A 15,898-nucleotide genomic window follows, 5' to 3' on the forward strand; every position below is an offset into this window, starting at 1 on the left:
TTAAAATCGGTTTTGAATCTTTCTTAGTGTTTGCAAAAGATTTCTGCAATTATCTAACTCATTCTAGTTCCTTTTTCGTGTGGATCTAATTCTCATCTTTGGATATTTATGATTGTTGAGGAGATTCTATTATTGTGTTTAAAGTTTCTTTAAAGATTTTGGAGGTTTGTAAGGTGTGTGGTGTTGTGGCTGATATTTACATGTCCAATAGGAAAAGAAGGAGGTTTTTCTCTCCTTATTCACTTTGGAATCCTACGGACAAAGTGGGAGTTCTTAATCTTCAGACATACAAACGTTCAAGATACCGGTAGGAACGAGGAAAGATCGTTGTAGACTTTGGAAAAGGATTGTTAGGGCTTAAAGATTCAAGACGAATTCAAGAAAAGATTTCGCTAGAATTCAGTTTGGATATTGTGTACAAATCAAGTGATTCAGATAGAAGATTTTATATTTTTAGCATTATTTCAGACATTGTGATTGTACTAAACATTGTGTAATTTGTCACAAACTATAGTGGAAAACCAAAATTTTCAATGGAAAACCATTAGAGAATAGAGTAGGCTTAGCGACGACAATAATCGAACCGCTATAAATTTGTCACACACCCCTCTCTCTGTTAATTTCTTAAAAACTGCAAGTTAGGTTACTTTTACGAATTTCTTAGAATTTCATGTCATTAGGTCTTTGCTTGGGTAGTGATTTATTGACTAAGCGTAACAAAGTGATTTATTTATTAAAGCTGAAAATTGTGGTGTTATAATTCCTATTGTATTGTCTTAGTACAAAGTACACATCTTGTGTAAAGTTAATATAAATTCAACACAACACATTAATTGTTCATTTTGGTTCTGAATAAGGTGTTATTGTATATATCGTTCAATAAACAGAATTTCATATCTATAGTGATAGATATAAAAGTTAGTCATATAGAATTCATATAGATAATATTTTGAATGGATGTATATCTATAGTGATAGATGGATAATAAATATACGAACACGTGGCATTCGAATAATGCTACCAATCATACTATATATATATATATATATATTGTTCTTCCTTTCATTCATCAATCTTCACACTCCCCCACACACCAAAACTAACCATGTTTTCTTCTTCCTTCAAATTCAAGACTTTCCATTTTTGTATCATCATATTCATCTTACATGTCTTTGCTGCAGCACCCATTTTGTCAGATAATTCCTCAATCAACAACTTTCTAGAGATTGCCAAGAGTCCTGAGCTTTTTGATTGGATGGTCAGTATCAGAAGGAAGATTCATGAGTATCCTGAACTTGGTTATGAAGAATTTGACACAAGTAAACTGATAAGATCAGAATTGGATAAAATGGGTATACCTTATAAACATCCAGTTGCAATCACTGGTGTCATTGGCTTCATAGGAACTGGATTGCCTCCTTTTGTTGCTTTAAGAGCTGACATGGATGCTCTTCCCATGCAGGTTCATTCATTAGCCATTACTTCATTTTCTAAATTTTGATGATATTATATATATGATGTTGGAACTTGAACCTTAGGAAATGGTGGAGTGGGAGCATAAGAGTAAGATAGATGGAAAGATGCATTCTTGTGGCCATGATGCTCATGTTGCCATGGTACTTGGTGCTGCAAAGATTCTTAAAAAGCATGAGAAAGAGATTCAAGTGAGATCTTTAATTTGTCTTAGAGGATAATTTTTGTTTGAGCCATATATAGCATTCATTCTCTCATGTATAACTGATAAATTCTTTATATTTTTTTGTCTAATTCAGGGAACTGTTGTTCTTGTTTTCCAACCAGCAGAGGAAGTTGGTGGAGGGGCTAAGAGAATTGTAGAATCTGGAGTGTTAGAAAATGTTAGTGCTATCTTTGGATTGCATATTGCTCCTGAAGTACCAATAGGTGTAGTGGCCTCTAGGCCTGGTCCAATATTGGCAGGAAGTGGCTTCTTTGAAGCAAAAATAAGTGGAAAGGGAGGTCATGCTGCTATCCCTCAACAGGCTATAGACCCTGTATTGGCAGCTTCTAATGTGATTATTAGCTTACAATACCTTGTTTCTCGCGAGGCCGATCCTCTTGACTCCCAGGTAAATTTAGAATCTTGGTCTATGAAAAAGATGACATGTTTATTTGTGTAACAAATTCTGATTAGAAATATGAATGGCATGTTTGCACAGGTTGTGACTATTGCGAAGTTCCAAGGAGGTAGTGCTTTCAATGTTATTCCAGATTATGTCACAATTGGTGGCACCTTCCGAGCCTTTTCTCAACAAAGCTTCAACCAACTGAGACTGCGGATTGAGGAGGTTATTATTGGGCAAGCTGCTGTGCATAGGTGCAATGCAACTGTGGACTTCCTTGATGGAGTGAATCCTTTCTATCCTCCAACTGTAAACGATGCCGATTTGCACGAACATTTTGTGAATGTTGCAGTGAATATGCTTGGAATTGATAAAGTTATCAGTGACATGACCCCGGTCATGGGATCTGAAGACTTTTCATTCTATCAAGAGGCCATGCCTGGTTACTTCTTCATCCTTGGAGTGAGGAATTCCGAACATAAGGCGTCGTCATTTTTACACTCGCCTTATCTCGAAATCAATGAAGATGGACTTCCTTATGGAGCTGCACTTCATGCATCATTGGCTTCTAGTTATCTTGTAGAACATCAGCAGGATGTTGAGAGAAAATATCATGATGAATTATAAATGCTAATTAGTTTCAATCACAAATAAATTGGCCATCAAACTTGATGCTTAGTCCTTTTTAATGTCCTTTTTATTACTTGTTTTTCAATTTCAGTTCTTGGAGTGTTCTTGAATGTTGAATGAGATTGCATAACTATCTAAACTAGTTGGTAATCAGTTTACATGTATCTTTCATGTATTCTTATAGCATGTGTTTGGTATTTAGCCAAATTGAGCTAGACCACATCAAAAGCCACATCGACCCAGAAACCAATATGGTATGGACTATTGAAACGCTTATCCAAATGTATAATGAAGTCATTAAACGTATAACTATTGTATAAATATGTGTCTTTATCAATGCTTAAATGTATCATGAGATTGGAAGAAAATTGGGCAAGTGTAGGTTATGATAGTGCATAATAAAAAAGCCATACACAAATATATTAATGGCAGAATACATATTTCTATAAGAATAATAAGATAACTAAAATATTTATTTGATTAACTAGTAATCCAATAAAATGCTAGTCTATATATGGACTAATAGTAGTATATAAATATATTTGAACTGTAAAGTTATTTCAGGAATCTAACAAAGTTTTGGTTAAAGTTTTTGTTAAGGGTGGCATTTTAAGTGTGAAAAATAAAGAATTTTTTAATAAAAAATTTTGGACGGAGGGTTTGGACAACCACAAAGAAGTACAAATGACATGTATAGGGATGACAACGGGTCGGGTCGGGTGCGAGTTTCACACTGCCTGAAATCGGCACCCGAATCCAACCCAAATACTGTTCGGATGGCAAAACAATACATACGCCCACACCCGTTGGGTTTCGAATTTTTTCACCCAAACCAGAATCCGTAACAAAATACATTTTTCCTACAATTTTCCTACAACTTTCCACAGTATTATATATATAATATATATAAAATATCGGGTGGCACCCGAACCCGAACTCAAACCCAGTCAACTCGGATTTTCACCCGTTGACTCGGGTTCGGATGTAGGTGGGCCCCGTGGATTTGAGTCTACTTGCCATCCCTTGACATGTGTAACAAGATGATCCAAGATATTAGAGAAGTGGCTAAAGAGACATTGAGTAAATCAAGAGGTTTTGGACCTAGAGGTAAAAAATCATGGTGGTGGAATGAAAGTGTCAAGATTAAAGTTTAAGTAAAAAATGATTGTTTTAAAGAGTGGTCTAGGTGTAAAAATTCTGAAACTTGGAAAAAGTGCAAGAAAGCTAAGAATGAGAACAAGAAGGCGGTGAGGGAATCAAGAACTCGATATTTTGACAAATTATACTAGTTTCTAGGAACCAAGGAGGGAGAAAAACCTATATATAGGCTTGCAAAGGGAGGAAAATAAAGACTAGAGATTTGGATCAAGTGAAGTGTGTTAAGAATGAAGAAGGTAAAGTCTTAGTTCAGGAAAAAAGATATAAAGGATAGGTGAAAGACATATTTCTACAACTTATTTAATGAAGGATATGATATCTCACCAGACTCTAGGAGACTCGAAATTAGAGAAGAGGATCAAAACTATAGTTACTATATCATTGGATTCAGAAACAGGAGGTAAAAGAACGGTTGAAAAGAATGAGTAGCAATAAGGTGGTTGGGTCAAACAACATACCTTTTGAAGTGTGGAAAATTCTTGGAGAAAAAGTTATTAAGTAGCTCACCAAACTCTTTAATAAAATTATGAGGTCAAAACACATGCTAGATGAATGAAAAAGAAGCACTTTACTTCCAATCTATAAGAAAAAGGGAGGTATACAAAATTATACAAATTATAGGGGGATTAAGCTTATGGGTCATATCATGAAGTTATGGAAAAGAGTGATTGAACAAAGATTAAGAAAATAGACTCAAGTCACCGATAATCAATTTGCTTTTATGTCAGGAAGGTCAACCACATAAGCGATTTATCTATTATGACGTGTGAAGGAGCAGTATCGGATTGACCAACATGACTTGCACTTAATTTTTATTGACTTGGAGAATGCGTATGGAAACTACTAGATAAGAAAAGGATTAGAAATGTATATATTCAAGTTATTAAAAACATGTATGGAGGAGTATTAACTGGGTCGGTCTCGACATTTTAGAGGCCATATACAAATATTAAATTTCTTATATTTAATTTATTATTATAAAATAAAATTTAATTATAAATTTTTTATAAAATAAAATAAAATAAAAAATTAATAGAACTAAACATAAATAAATAAGAATGTATTATATTTTATGATATAAATTTAATAATAAATAAATTTATTTTATGATGGATTTTTAAAATCTAAATTAAATATAATTTATGTATATATTATCCAAAATTTATTTTAAGAAATTGAAAAGGTCTATGCAATACATATATGATTTGTTTATTATATGTATACAACTTTATTTTGGAGAAACCCTTTGTAGATGTTGTGTTATATTTTAGGCAAACTTTTATAAAAACAAAAATATTGAACTCAAGACCTTCATGTTTCAAACCATGACCATTATTATTGGGCTACTGATGCCGCAAATTATTACATGATCAGTGAATAATTTATTTATTAGTTAATATTTATTATAATTTTTTACCTTTTCACCTGATTTTTTAGGCCCCGATTTTTTGAGGCCCTTGGCTGTGGGCATGGTTGCCCTGGCCCAAGGCCGACCCTGAGTATTAACTACTGTTTGGACACGTGGTGGAGAGAAAAATAACTTTCCTATACAATTAGTTTGTATCAAGGGTCAACCCTGAGCCCCTACATGTTTATCTTAATTTTGGATGTACTCAATGAACACGTCTAAGAATTATCACCAATATGAAAGTTTTTTGCAAATTATATAGTTCTTCTTAGAAAGTCGAAAGATGACTTAAATGAGAGGTTAGAAACATGGAGATGGGCTTTTGAAACACATGGTTTTCACCTAAACAGAAGTAAGATAGAGTATATAGCATGTAAGTTCAACAAAAGAAGAAGTGTTTCTAGCCTTGAGGTAAAAGTTGGAGACTATATTATCACTCAAGTCATATCTTGGGTCCGTAATACATAATGATGGAGAAATATAAGGGGATGGAAACCATCGAATTCAAGTTGGATGGTTGAAATGGAGAAAGGCATGCATCAGGTGTTTTATGTGATGTGAAGTTATCGCTCAAGCTGAAGGGAAAGTTTTATCAGACTACGGAAAGACTTGCAGTTTTGTACGAGACACAATGTTGGACGGTTAAGAATCAACACGAGAATAAAGTAAGTGTAGAAGAGATGAGGATGTTGTAGTGGATGTGTGGTAAGATTCGACATGATAAAATTAGAAATGAAATTATTAGAGAGAGTGTCGGGGTGGCGTCCATAGTAGAGAAGATGGTGAAAATAGATTTAAGTGGTTTGGGCATGTAGAGATGAGACGTAGATTCTATAATAAGGAGAGTAGACTAAATGGAGAGAAGACAAACAATTCTAGGAAGAGGAAGACCTAGAAAAACTATAAGAAAAGTTATTAAGAAAGATTTTGAGATTAATGATTTACATAGAAGCATGGTCGTTGATAGAACATTATGGTGAAAGTTGATCTATGTAGACGACCCCACATAATAGGATAAGGCTTAGTAGTAGTTGTTGTTGTAAATTCAATGTCCTTCACATCTAAATGCCATAAGATCAACTCAAACTTTTTGCAAAATAGAGAAAGCAGAAGATAAATTACGCGATTAAAATAGAGTGAACTAACGGATTGCTAACTAACACGCTCCAAACGAACACTCCTTCAAGGACGTTGCAACTCAGAAGCAAGATAAATTTCATGTTACTAGGACATCTTTCCTTTGTAGCCTTGGAGTTCCATTGCTGAACGATGTTATGGATACTATCGAGCAACTCGTTCGTGCCTAGGTTCACTTCGAGGATGCCAAAACCATGCGACATCTCTGGTCGCTCAACGGGAAGAGAAGTTGGAACACCAAGTGGTAGAGATTGGACAACCCTCGCTCTTGGAGAAGGAACATTAGATTTGGCCATGGAGGAATGTCGATGCCGAAATTCACTTCGCCAGGAGAAGAAGTGGCATTTGGCCAATTTATAGTCATTGATGCTACAACGACAACTGTCAGGGAGGCTTCACGCACGGTGGCGGAACGAGTAGTTGTAGATATAGCCATTTTCCACATATCAAGTAAGTCAGAGATACATGAGATTGAAGATCTGGAAATTTGATAAACTACAATATATGCAAAGATCAAATTGATTGATCGCACACGGGGTTTATATTTGAATTTTTTTAATCTTAGTTCAAATCGACCCGAAACATGGACCGCATTTTTATTCTTATTAACTAGTTCTAAAGTGTATCTATAAAAAGGTATTTTTAACATTGATCTTTATAATAATAATAATAATAATAATAATAATAATAATAATAATAATAATATTTATTATTATTATTATTATTATTATTATTATTATTATTATTATTATTTTATGGATATGTATCTCTAAAATAATTTTATGGATATGTATCTGTATTGATAAGGGTCTCCACCATAAATGGACGTCCAAATGTTATTTCTCCATTAAAAAAAACATGAATTCAAGAAATTAGATACTTAACGCTACCATTGAAGAGCCACCCACCTACTAATCTTAAAAAAATCAAAACATTTTATGTTGTTCTTCAATCATCAATATCTTTATACACCAAACCAAACCAAACTATGTCTTCTACTTCCATCAAATTCAACACTTTCCATTTTTGCATCATCATATTCATTTTACATGTCTTTGCAGCAACACCAATCTTGTCAGATAGTTCCTCAATCAACAACTTTCTAGATATTGCCAAGAGTCCTGAGGTTTTTGATTGGATGATCAGTATCAGAAGGAAGATTCATGAGAATCCTGAACTGGGTTTTGAAGAATTTGAGACTAGTAAACTGATAAGATCAGAATTGGATAAATTGGGTATACCTTATAAACATCCAGTTGCAATCACTGGTGTCATTGGCTTCATAGGAACTGGTTTGCCTCCTTTTGTTGCTATAAGAGCTGATATGGATGCTCTTCCTATGCAGGTTCATTCATTGCATCATTTTTTTAACTACATCATTCTTAGTAATGTTATCACTATTGCAAAGATAATTACATGATATTCATATAGATGCTCTTTTATGATGGTTGAATTTTGGTTTTACTAAAATTTGGATTAGGTCTAACTCAACCCTAAATTCGTTTTCAGACCATATCAAATCCGATATAGAACTCTTAACACACCCCTTTCATGTCCAGAGAGAAGACATATGGAATCTGACTTCTGGACTTTGATACTATATTAGAATTTGAGTTGAGTTTAATTCAATTCTTACAAAACTGACCTCTAAGGAGAGGACTCTCACTCAATTATAAACTCATTTCAGCCGATATTTCATTATATCTGGAACTCTTAACAGTTTTCTGTAGTTAATGAGACTGGTCTAAGTTTTAATTTCTATATGGAGTTAAGATAAAGGGGTTTGGTTATTTTGTTTGTCTTTTTTTCTCGAATTTTGATTTTCGCTATTATATTTATGATGTTTGAACCTTAGGAAATGGTGGAGTGGGAGCACAAGAGTAAAGTAGCTGGAAAGATGCATGCGTGTGGTCATGATGCTCATGTTACAATGCTACTTGGTGCTGCAAAGATTCTCAAACACCATGAAAAAGAAATACAAGTGAGATCTCTAATTATATCTCTTTGGTTTGTACCATATTATAGCATTCATATTCTATGTCTAACTAGGGAACTGTTATGGATCCTCTCATTGATTACTGATAAATTCTTTATTTTGTTGTCAAACTAGGGAACTGTCGTTCTTGTATTCCAACCAGCGGAGGAAGGAGGTGGAGGGGCTAAGAAAATTTTAGATGCTGGTGTATTAGAGAATGTTACAGCTATCTTTGGATTGCATATTGGTCCTGAATTACCAATAGGTGAAGTAGCCTCTAGGTCTGGTCCAATATTGGCAGGAAGTGGCTTCTTTGAAGCAAAAATAAGTGGAAAGGGAGGTCATGCCGCTATTCCTCAACAGGCTATAGACCCCATATTGGCAGCTTCTAATGTGATTATTAGCTTACAGCACCTTGTTTCTCGCGAGGCTGATCCTCTCGACTCTCAGGTAAATTCTCTCTATTCTTCATTTTCATTATTTCATACTTAGGCCATGTCTAAATAAACAACTCAATTGAGTGCTTATAACATAAACACACATCATAAAAGTTCTTTTGTATAACCTGTTTTTATGATAAAAGATAAAATAAGTTTAAAAAAATTTCACATATATTATAAGATGTTTTCGTAAGCTATTTCAAAGAATATTTGGAAATAAGCTGAAAACAGTTTATGAACATGTCACAAGCTGTTTTTATAAACTCTTCCAAATAATATCTTAGTTACTTTCTTGCATGATATTCTTGAATCCATAACTAGGCTAAGCAATCAGCGTGTCTTCTTCATGTTTATTTATAAGCTACATTTGGACATTAGAAAGCACACAAGTAATAGAAAGGAGCCTAAGTAGCAACCTATTCAACAGCCGCATTTGTCTGTTCATACCACAATATATAAGTTTGCAGCATGACTGCAAGGGCCATTTAGATTCATCGTCTATGCAAAAGATGACAGAAGAAGAATAGAATTATAAAACAAGCTTTTGATGACAATAGAGGGATATATGAGCTAGACCTTTAGGATGTATGTGAGTGTGTGATTGTTTTTATTTGTGAAAATTTTCTGACTACTTAAAAATTATGTATGGCATACTTGTTGAACGACATACAACCGCTCTTTTCTTTTATACATAACACATGTTTGCTCAGGTTGTGACAATTGCAAAGTTCCAAGGAGGTAGTGCTTTCAATGTTATTCCAGACTATGTCACAATTGGTGGCACCTTCCGTGCCTTTTCTCAACAAAGCTTCAACCAACTGAGACAGAGGATTGAGGAGGTATGTATCGGAAATGCTATTCATATGAAAGGTTAGTCAACATAATTGACAGTTGATTCATTTATGCAGGTTATCATTGGGCAAGCGGCTGTGCATAGGTGTAATGCAACTGTGGACTTCCAAGATGGAGTGAAACCTTTCTATCCTCCAACCGTAAACAATGCCGATTTACACGAACATTTTGTGAATGTTGCAGTGAATATGCTTGGTATCAATAAAGTTGATAGTGCCATGACCCCATTCATGGGATCTGAAGACTTTTCATTCTATCAAGAGGCCATACCTGGTTACTTCTTCATGCTTGGAGTGAAGAGTTCTTTGCATAAAAAGTTTGAGTCATCATTACACTCGCCTTATCTCGAAATCAATGAAGATGGACTCCCATATGGAGCTTCACTTCATGCATCACTAGCTTTTAGTTATCTTCTAAAACATCAGCAGGATGTACCTGGTGTTGAGAGAAAATATCACGATGAATTGTAAATGTCAATAAACTCCTTAGATTTCTCTCTTCTTTTGGAAGTTTTTTCTTTTTAGTTTCAAATAAAAATTGTCCATTGTCCATCAAACTCAATGCTCATATTGCTTATTCCTTTTTAATGTCCATTTTATTACTTGTTTTTCAATTTCAATTTCAGTTCTTGGAGTGTTCTTGAATGTTAATTGAGATTGCATATGTTCGGGTGATTTCTAAAATTGATTTTGCTCTCAGAATTGATTCTAACTTGAAGGTGCAACTTCAAATATGGAAGAAACTCGGGCGAGTGGAGGTTATAACAGTGCATCATAAAATAGTCATACACAAAACTTGTTTTAATGGAAGAATGCATATTCCAAACAGATAACTAAAATATTTTTTTGATTAACAAGTAATCCAATAAAATGCTAGTCTACAATTTGACTAATACTAGTATAAAAATATATGGTTTAAATTCAATGACCTACACGTCTAAATGCCATAAGAGCAACTCAAAATTTCTGCAAAACATTATGCGGTCGAAATGGAGTAAACTGATAGCTAACTAACACGCTCCAAATGGCGCTCCTTCAAGGATGCTGCGACTCAGAAGCGAGACTAATTTCCTATTCCTAGAACTTTCGGTGCTAAATCTAAGAGAGCACCTAAAGCATTAGGTGAAAATTTTCTAGCAAATAAGAAACAAAGTGAAGTTGGCTGGTTATTATAAAGACATGTCTTCTGATCCTGCAAAATTTTCTTGAAGAATTCCTCTTTGATGTCGTTCTTCCCAAACGTAGCCGGGTGAGCACCGCCTCTTGACCAATCGACATAAGTGAGGCTCCGATTCGCCAGAAGATGAGGAGTATTAATGTTTAACATTGTCTGGAAATAGTGTTCATCCACATAGCATTTGTGCGGTACGCAAAACTCTTTGAGTTTTGGATAGTAAGTCCTGTCTTCAACTATCCTAACTGCAAGTTCTCGATTAATTTCGAACCACTGAGACCCTTTACGCCAGTCGCTCAGGTTGATTTCAGGTTTCATGTTTTCCTCGTAGCGTCCTCTTCCGTAAGGCCCAAGTTCATCAACTGCGCCCATAAAGCTATACCTTGACCGCGACAAGTAACGGTATACAATGCTGAAGTTCTGGATAGGGATGCAGGCCTCGGATAGAAGAACAAACCATTCGTTCGAGATATCAAGCAATGCATTCGCTAGAAGCCTTCTTTCGGCATCACACATACTCATCATTCCCCATTCCGCCACCTGTAAAGAAGGAAGATAATCAGAATTCAATACGAGATTCATGTCTAAATTAATACACACTAAACACTCGTATCGAATGGATTCAATTTAATATTGAATCAAGATACAAATCATGTGTATTGTAAGATCCTGATAACCATGTGACCATACATGAGAACCATGCGACCATATATTAGAGTCTTCTCAAGTTTTGGAAGCTCTGTGTAGGTTAATCACGATTCAACTGTGACAAAACAATTAGAGGCCCTATTTAACCACGGTTTATCAAAGATTTATGAGATCCTATTTAGATACAATTTAACCGTAACAAATTTCAACGTATGGCACGTCCTCAAAGCCGGCCCTGCCATACATTGAAACACCAACAAACAAACTTGAAATAAAATAAAGCTAGCTCGAACCTGGCTGGGGATCTGTCTCCGATAAAAAACCGACGATGGCGGAAAATCAGCATTGTAAGACGGCAACGAATGAACATAGATGGAATAAAGCTTCTCATGTCCCTTAAAGAACCTCTCCCAAAGTGGTGCCATTGGCAAAGGTCCCTTGGTCAAGAACATAAACGCGATCTTCGGAGTTCTTTTAAACGGATAACTCTGAATCCTCGGAACAAAAGAAGCTCTCCAGAAGAGTTCAACATCACTCATACTATGCAACAAACTAGAAGGAGCCTTAAACCAATTCTCCACAACCGCCGGCCTCTGAAAACAAGGCTTACGCGATGACGACGATTGGACGAAAGCCACATTATAAATACCGAAATGCCTAATCATATACATACTAAGAAATGAACCACCAATTCCAATTATCAGAAAGAGTAAGAAAAACTGCAAAAGCCTCAAAGGAAATTGCCTTGTGTGTGTCACTCTTAATGTAGCTATTGCAGCAGGGTCCTTCCCTTCCTCCAATCTAGTAGGAAGCATAGTTTTCTTCTTCTCTTACAATCAAATCTAAGATCTTGTTACTTGTGTAACTTCATACACAACCAAATCCCAAAACAAAAACAAAAACAAAAAACTCACTTTCCATAAACAAAACCAGATCAAAACAAAACTGTCATGCTCATAAATACACACTATTCAAATTAATGAAACCCTATATCAAAGAATAGATCAAAACTAAATAAAAAGAGAAAATTTCTGCAGCCCAACACAAGTAACAACTATGATATCATTGAAAAATCGAAGGGTTATGAAAAAAATCTAAACTTTATTTGTTGTGTGATTCTGGGTAAGCATGAAAAGATGAAAATTTTCATGTCATTGATGATTCATCATTCACTCACAACAGTATAGGAACGTGGTGGGTTTTGCTTTGCGAGAGAATGAGAATAAAAAATCTCAGTAAAAGGGAAAGTTGATACTAATAACAGGGTGCTTCAAGATGAGAGAGAAAAGAACCAATGAAAAAGAAACAACAACGTTGTAAAAAGGTTTTTTTGTTTGAGTTTTGTTGTTGGTTTTTTGAGTATTGAATTGTTATTTATTGGTCTGTCTATGCCTATTTTTGTGGCCTATTATAGGTGCACGTGTATTATAGTAATTAAAATTTGAGTTATTACATTTTTCATTTTTCAAGAAATTTAAAATTTTATCATTTATAATTTCATGTAATTGATTTTTATGTATATACATTATAAAATTCACTTAAATTGCGATAAGTATATCTATTATTAATCTAATGACAAAAAAATTTATTTATTTTAGATGAGAAAGTAAGATAGTGTAAATTTATACGTAGATTTGTGGACGGTTGAATTAGGTGTTCTTGTAACGATCAATTAACTTAGATGAATATGATAATATAATTTAGTTAAACTAATATTTTATAGAAAATTTAATATTTCAATTTTCAAGACATTAAATACGTAGATTACCGAGATAAATTTACTATTTTAAAATCTTAACAATTGTCCTGAGAGTACTAGTTAGTATTTTTCATAAAATTAATTATTAAATTTATTACTACTTTTTGACTAAATTTTCCTATTTTATTTGAAATATTAAAATTAATTAATTTTATTATTATTATTATTATTACTACTATTTTTATTTTTTTTAAAAATTGTTACTCAAAATTAATGAGTAAAAAATTTATAAAACAAAATGTTATTGAATGTCATTAGTAATTATAAAACAAATTTATAAAGACAATATTGTGTCTCTATGATTTCTTTTTTTTTTTTTGCTTAATATAATATAAGGTAATGTATTTTTTTTAAGAAACTAAAAATAAAAGGTAATGCATTACTCCCTCTCATCATTGATATAATAAAAAATAATAATTTTATATTCATTAAATAACTAATGTATGTTATGTATATAATAGATACATAACATTAAAATATTTAATTTATTAAAAAAATATTTACATTAAAAACCAAAGAGAATAATATTTTTTAACATTTCAAATTTATTAGAAATATATTTAATTTTTTATAGAAAAAAGTAATTATGATAAAATTTATAGAAGTATCATTCATTAATAATTTTGGAGAGAGAAAAATAACCCAAATATAGAAAATAATAAATTATTATTTTACCATTTAAAAAATAATAATTAATAAAAAGTATATTGAAAAAATAAATATTAACTTGCCTTTAAAATTGTATAAGATTTGCAACAATTTTTTTCAAGAATAAGTTAGGACACAAAGGTGTAGCTTTCTATGATATTCCGACCTTAAAACAAATGTTCTAGAAATTAAAAAAATCAACTATAACATAAATTAATTTGTATATATTAAAATAAAATAATAAAACAAAATAATTTTTTTAGAAGAAATATAGATAAACAAAAAAATGATATTAATTACATATTTAAACAAAACAAATAGTTGATAAATATAAAGGACTTAAACTATATTTTTTAATTAATACTTATTTATTTATGTTACTTAATATTTATTTTTATTTTCTAAACTTTTCTTGTTTTGAGCATTTTCGCTTACCTGTTTTTACAAGGTAGCAGAATAATTTGATGTTTATTCAAAGGTAAAAGTAGAATCATTTAAGAGGCACCAAACTTTTTGAGTTGAAAGTAGAATCATTTAGCTGGATAGGTTGCTCTTTGTCTTTACTTCAACGTTTTAATGTTAATGATGGCAACGTTCCATTTATGATTGTTTTAGTAAAGACTAGGAAAATAAGTGTCACGCAAAGTGATCAATTAATTAAATAATTAATGTTTGTGGTTAAAGAGTGATTTAATGTAGGCTAAATACTACCTCCGGTCTCATTTATAAGAAAAGATTCTTTTTTTAGATACATTAAATAAATAATGTATCTGGACAATATGTTGTCCTGATACATTATTTTTTTAATGAATCTATAAATAAAATTTTTTCTTATAAATGAGACCAGAGGGAGTACCTTTTTATTTTCTCGAAGTTCATTTTTTTTTTTTTTATTTTCATTTCTTCTAGTACCACCAATCAATCAAATAATATTGGCTTAATTTCAATTTTTACTTTAATCTCTTATCTAATAAATGTTATATTTTAGTCTTTTAAAAATTATTTCATTAGCCAAATTAGTTATTTATGTTAAATGTTGAGAAAAATGTTAAGTCGTGAAGATGTGGCATATGAACATATCAACAGAATCTTGAATTTAAGGCATTAAACCAGAATCGCGTTACCCCGCGTAGAATCAATAGTGGCATGATCGACACGCCCTTCTTGTATTCAAAAAATAGTGAAAGACATTGATGTAAGCTCAACTCATCATATGCAGTTAGCTGCGAAGGAACAATTTGTAAGTGATTAAACACGTCGATCTCGAAACCATTGAAGGTAAGACAAAATCCTATCAAAGAGAATAAACATTCAAGAAAGAAAACGATGCACTCGTTGTATTTGCTGCATATCCTTTTATCTTCTTTAGGGAGAATTGCCCCCCCCCCCCCCCCTAATCTTTAGGAGGTCCCACCATCGTGAAAGCATGGTTTAGACCGCTCTCACGAACAAATGCAGAATAAATATTCAGTGTCTCTTGGCCCACCCACACTAATGAGTTATACATTATGGTCTTTCAAATTTCAAGTTAGATGTCATCCATTATAAAGGACCATGTTAACACTTGAAAGAAGTGAATACAAATAGAAACTTTGGGCAAGTTCATAACCAAGTCTAATGTTCTTGTTAAAATGTACGCAAAATTGAGATCATTCTAAAGATCTAGTCAAGGGAAATTGGGAAGGGACTAGCAAAGATCAGGATAAACTTCCCTTTTCATAACCATTGGTTGGATTTTCCGCTCTTTTTAAGAATATAAGATTCCACTAGAGGCGAATGATTCGCCGCATTCACAACCACATATGAGAGACTTTCCACATCACTAGAAGTCAAGCCTTCACTAAGAGACTTGGCTTCAACAACCTTTCCTTCCATTTGAGCGAAGTACTTCTTTCAACTATTGATCGATTCATAAGACATCATTATATCTACCAAAAGGAGATTAAAATTCATCAATCAGTGAAAATGGTTAAAACACAAGAAAGGCAA

At 33.0% G+C, this 15,898-nt stretch overlaps 3 protein-coding genes across 3 annotated transcripts; 2 read left to right on the forward strand and 1 right to left on the reverse strand.

The window, feature by feature from the left end:
* Positions 1-1,061: 1,061 nt before the first annotated feature.
* LOC131616301 (IAA-amino acid hydrolase ILR1-like 4) lies at positions 1,062-2,864 on the forward strand. The gene is made up of 4 exons (XM_058887595.1): positions 1,062-1,462; positions 1,539-1,664; positions 1,773-2,087; positions 2,178-2,864. Exons 1-4 carry the CDS (start codon positions 1,106-1,108, stop codon positions 2,706-2,708), a joined length of 1,329 nt encoding a protein of 442 aa, XP_058743578.1. The 5' UTR covers positions 1,062-1,105; the 3' UTR covers positions 2,709-2,864.
* Positions 2,865-7,247: 4,383 nt separating this feature from the next.
* Positions 7,248-10,237, forward strand: LOC131616299 (IAA-amino acid hydrolase ILR1-like 4). Its single transcript, XM_058887592.1, has 5 exons — positions 7,248-7,759; positions 8,270-8,395; positions 8,525-8,839; positions 9,540-9,668; positions 9,738-10,237. Exons 1-5 carry the CDS (start codon positions 7,403-7,405, stop codon positions 10,149-10,151), a joined length of 1,341 nt encoding a protein of 446 aa, XP_058743575.1. The 5' UTR covers positions 7,248-7,402; the 3' UTR covers positions 10,152-10,237.
* Positions 10,238-10,497: 260 nt separating this feature from the next.
* Positions 10,498-12,846, reverse strand: LOC131616305 (glycosyltransferase BC10). Its single transcript, XM_058887599.1, has 2 exons — positions 11,796-12,846; positions 10,498-11,394 (listed from the first exon to the last, which is right to left on the reverse strand). The coding sequence occupies exons 1-2, from the start codon at positions 12,315-12,317 to the stop codon at positions 10,744-10,746; spliced, it is 1,173 nt and encodes a 390-aa protein (XP_058743582.1). The 5' UTR covers positions 12,318-12,846; the 3' UTR covers positions 10,498-10,743.
* Positions 12,847-15,898: the final 3,052 nt, after the last annotated feature.

The sequence above is a fragment of the Vicia villosa genome, linkage group LG7, assembly GCF_029867415.1.
Source record: "Vicia villosa cultivar HV-30 ecotype Madison, WI linkage group LG7, Vvil1.0, whole genome shotgun sequence".
NCBI lineage: Eukaryota > Viridiplantae > Streptophyta > Magnoliopsida > Fabales > Fabaceae > Vicia > Vicia villosa.

Coding starts and splice junctions, on each gene's coding strand:
- LOC131616305 (XM_058887599.1), bottom strand. CDS start 12,317: ATGCTTCCTACTAGATTGGAGGAAGGGAAGGACCCTGCTGCAATAGCT. Junction 11,395..11,795: donor GGAGACAGATCCCCAGCCAG/GTTCGAGCTAGC, acceptor CCTTCTTTACAG/GTGGCGGAATGGGGAATGAT.
- LOC131616299 (XM_058887592.1), top strand. CDS start 7,403: ATGTCTTCTACTTCCATCAAATTCAACACTTTCCATTTTTGCATCATC. Junction 7,760..8,269: donor TGGATGCTCTTCCTATGCAG/GTTCATTCATTG, acceptor TTTGAACCTTAG/GAAATGGTGGAGTGGGAGCA. Junction 9,669..9,737: donor TGAGACAGAGGATTGAGGAG/GTATGTATCGGA, acceptor TCATTTATGCAG/GTTATCATTGGGCAAGCGGC.
- LOC131616301 (XM_058887595.1), top strand. CDS start 1,106: ATGTTTTCTTCTTCCTTCAAATTCAAGACTTTCCATTTTTGTATCATC. Junction 1,665..1,772: donor AGCATGAGAAAGAGATTCAA/GTGAGATCTTTA, acceptor TGTCTAATTCAG/GGAACTGTTGTTCTTGTTTT. Junction 2,088..2,177: donor CCGATCCTCTTGACTCCCAG/GTAAATTTAGAA, acceptor ATGTTTGCACAG/GTTGTGACTATTGCGAAGTT.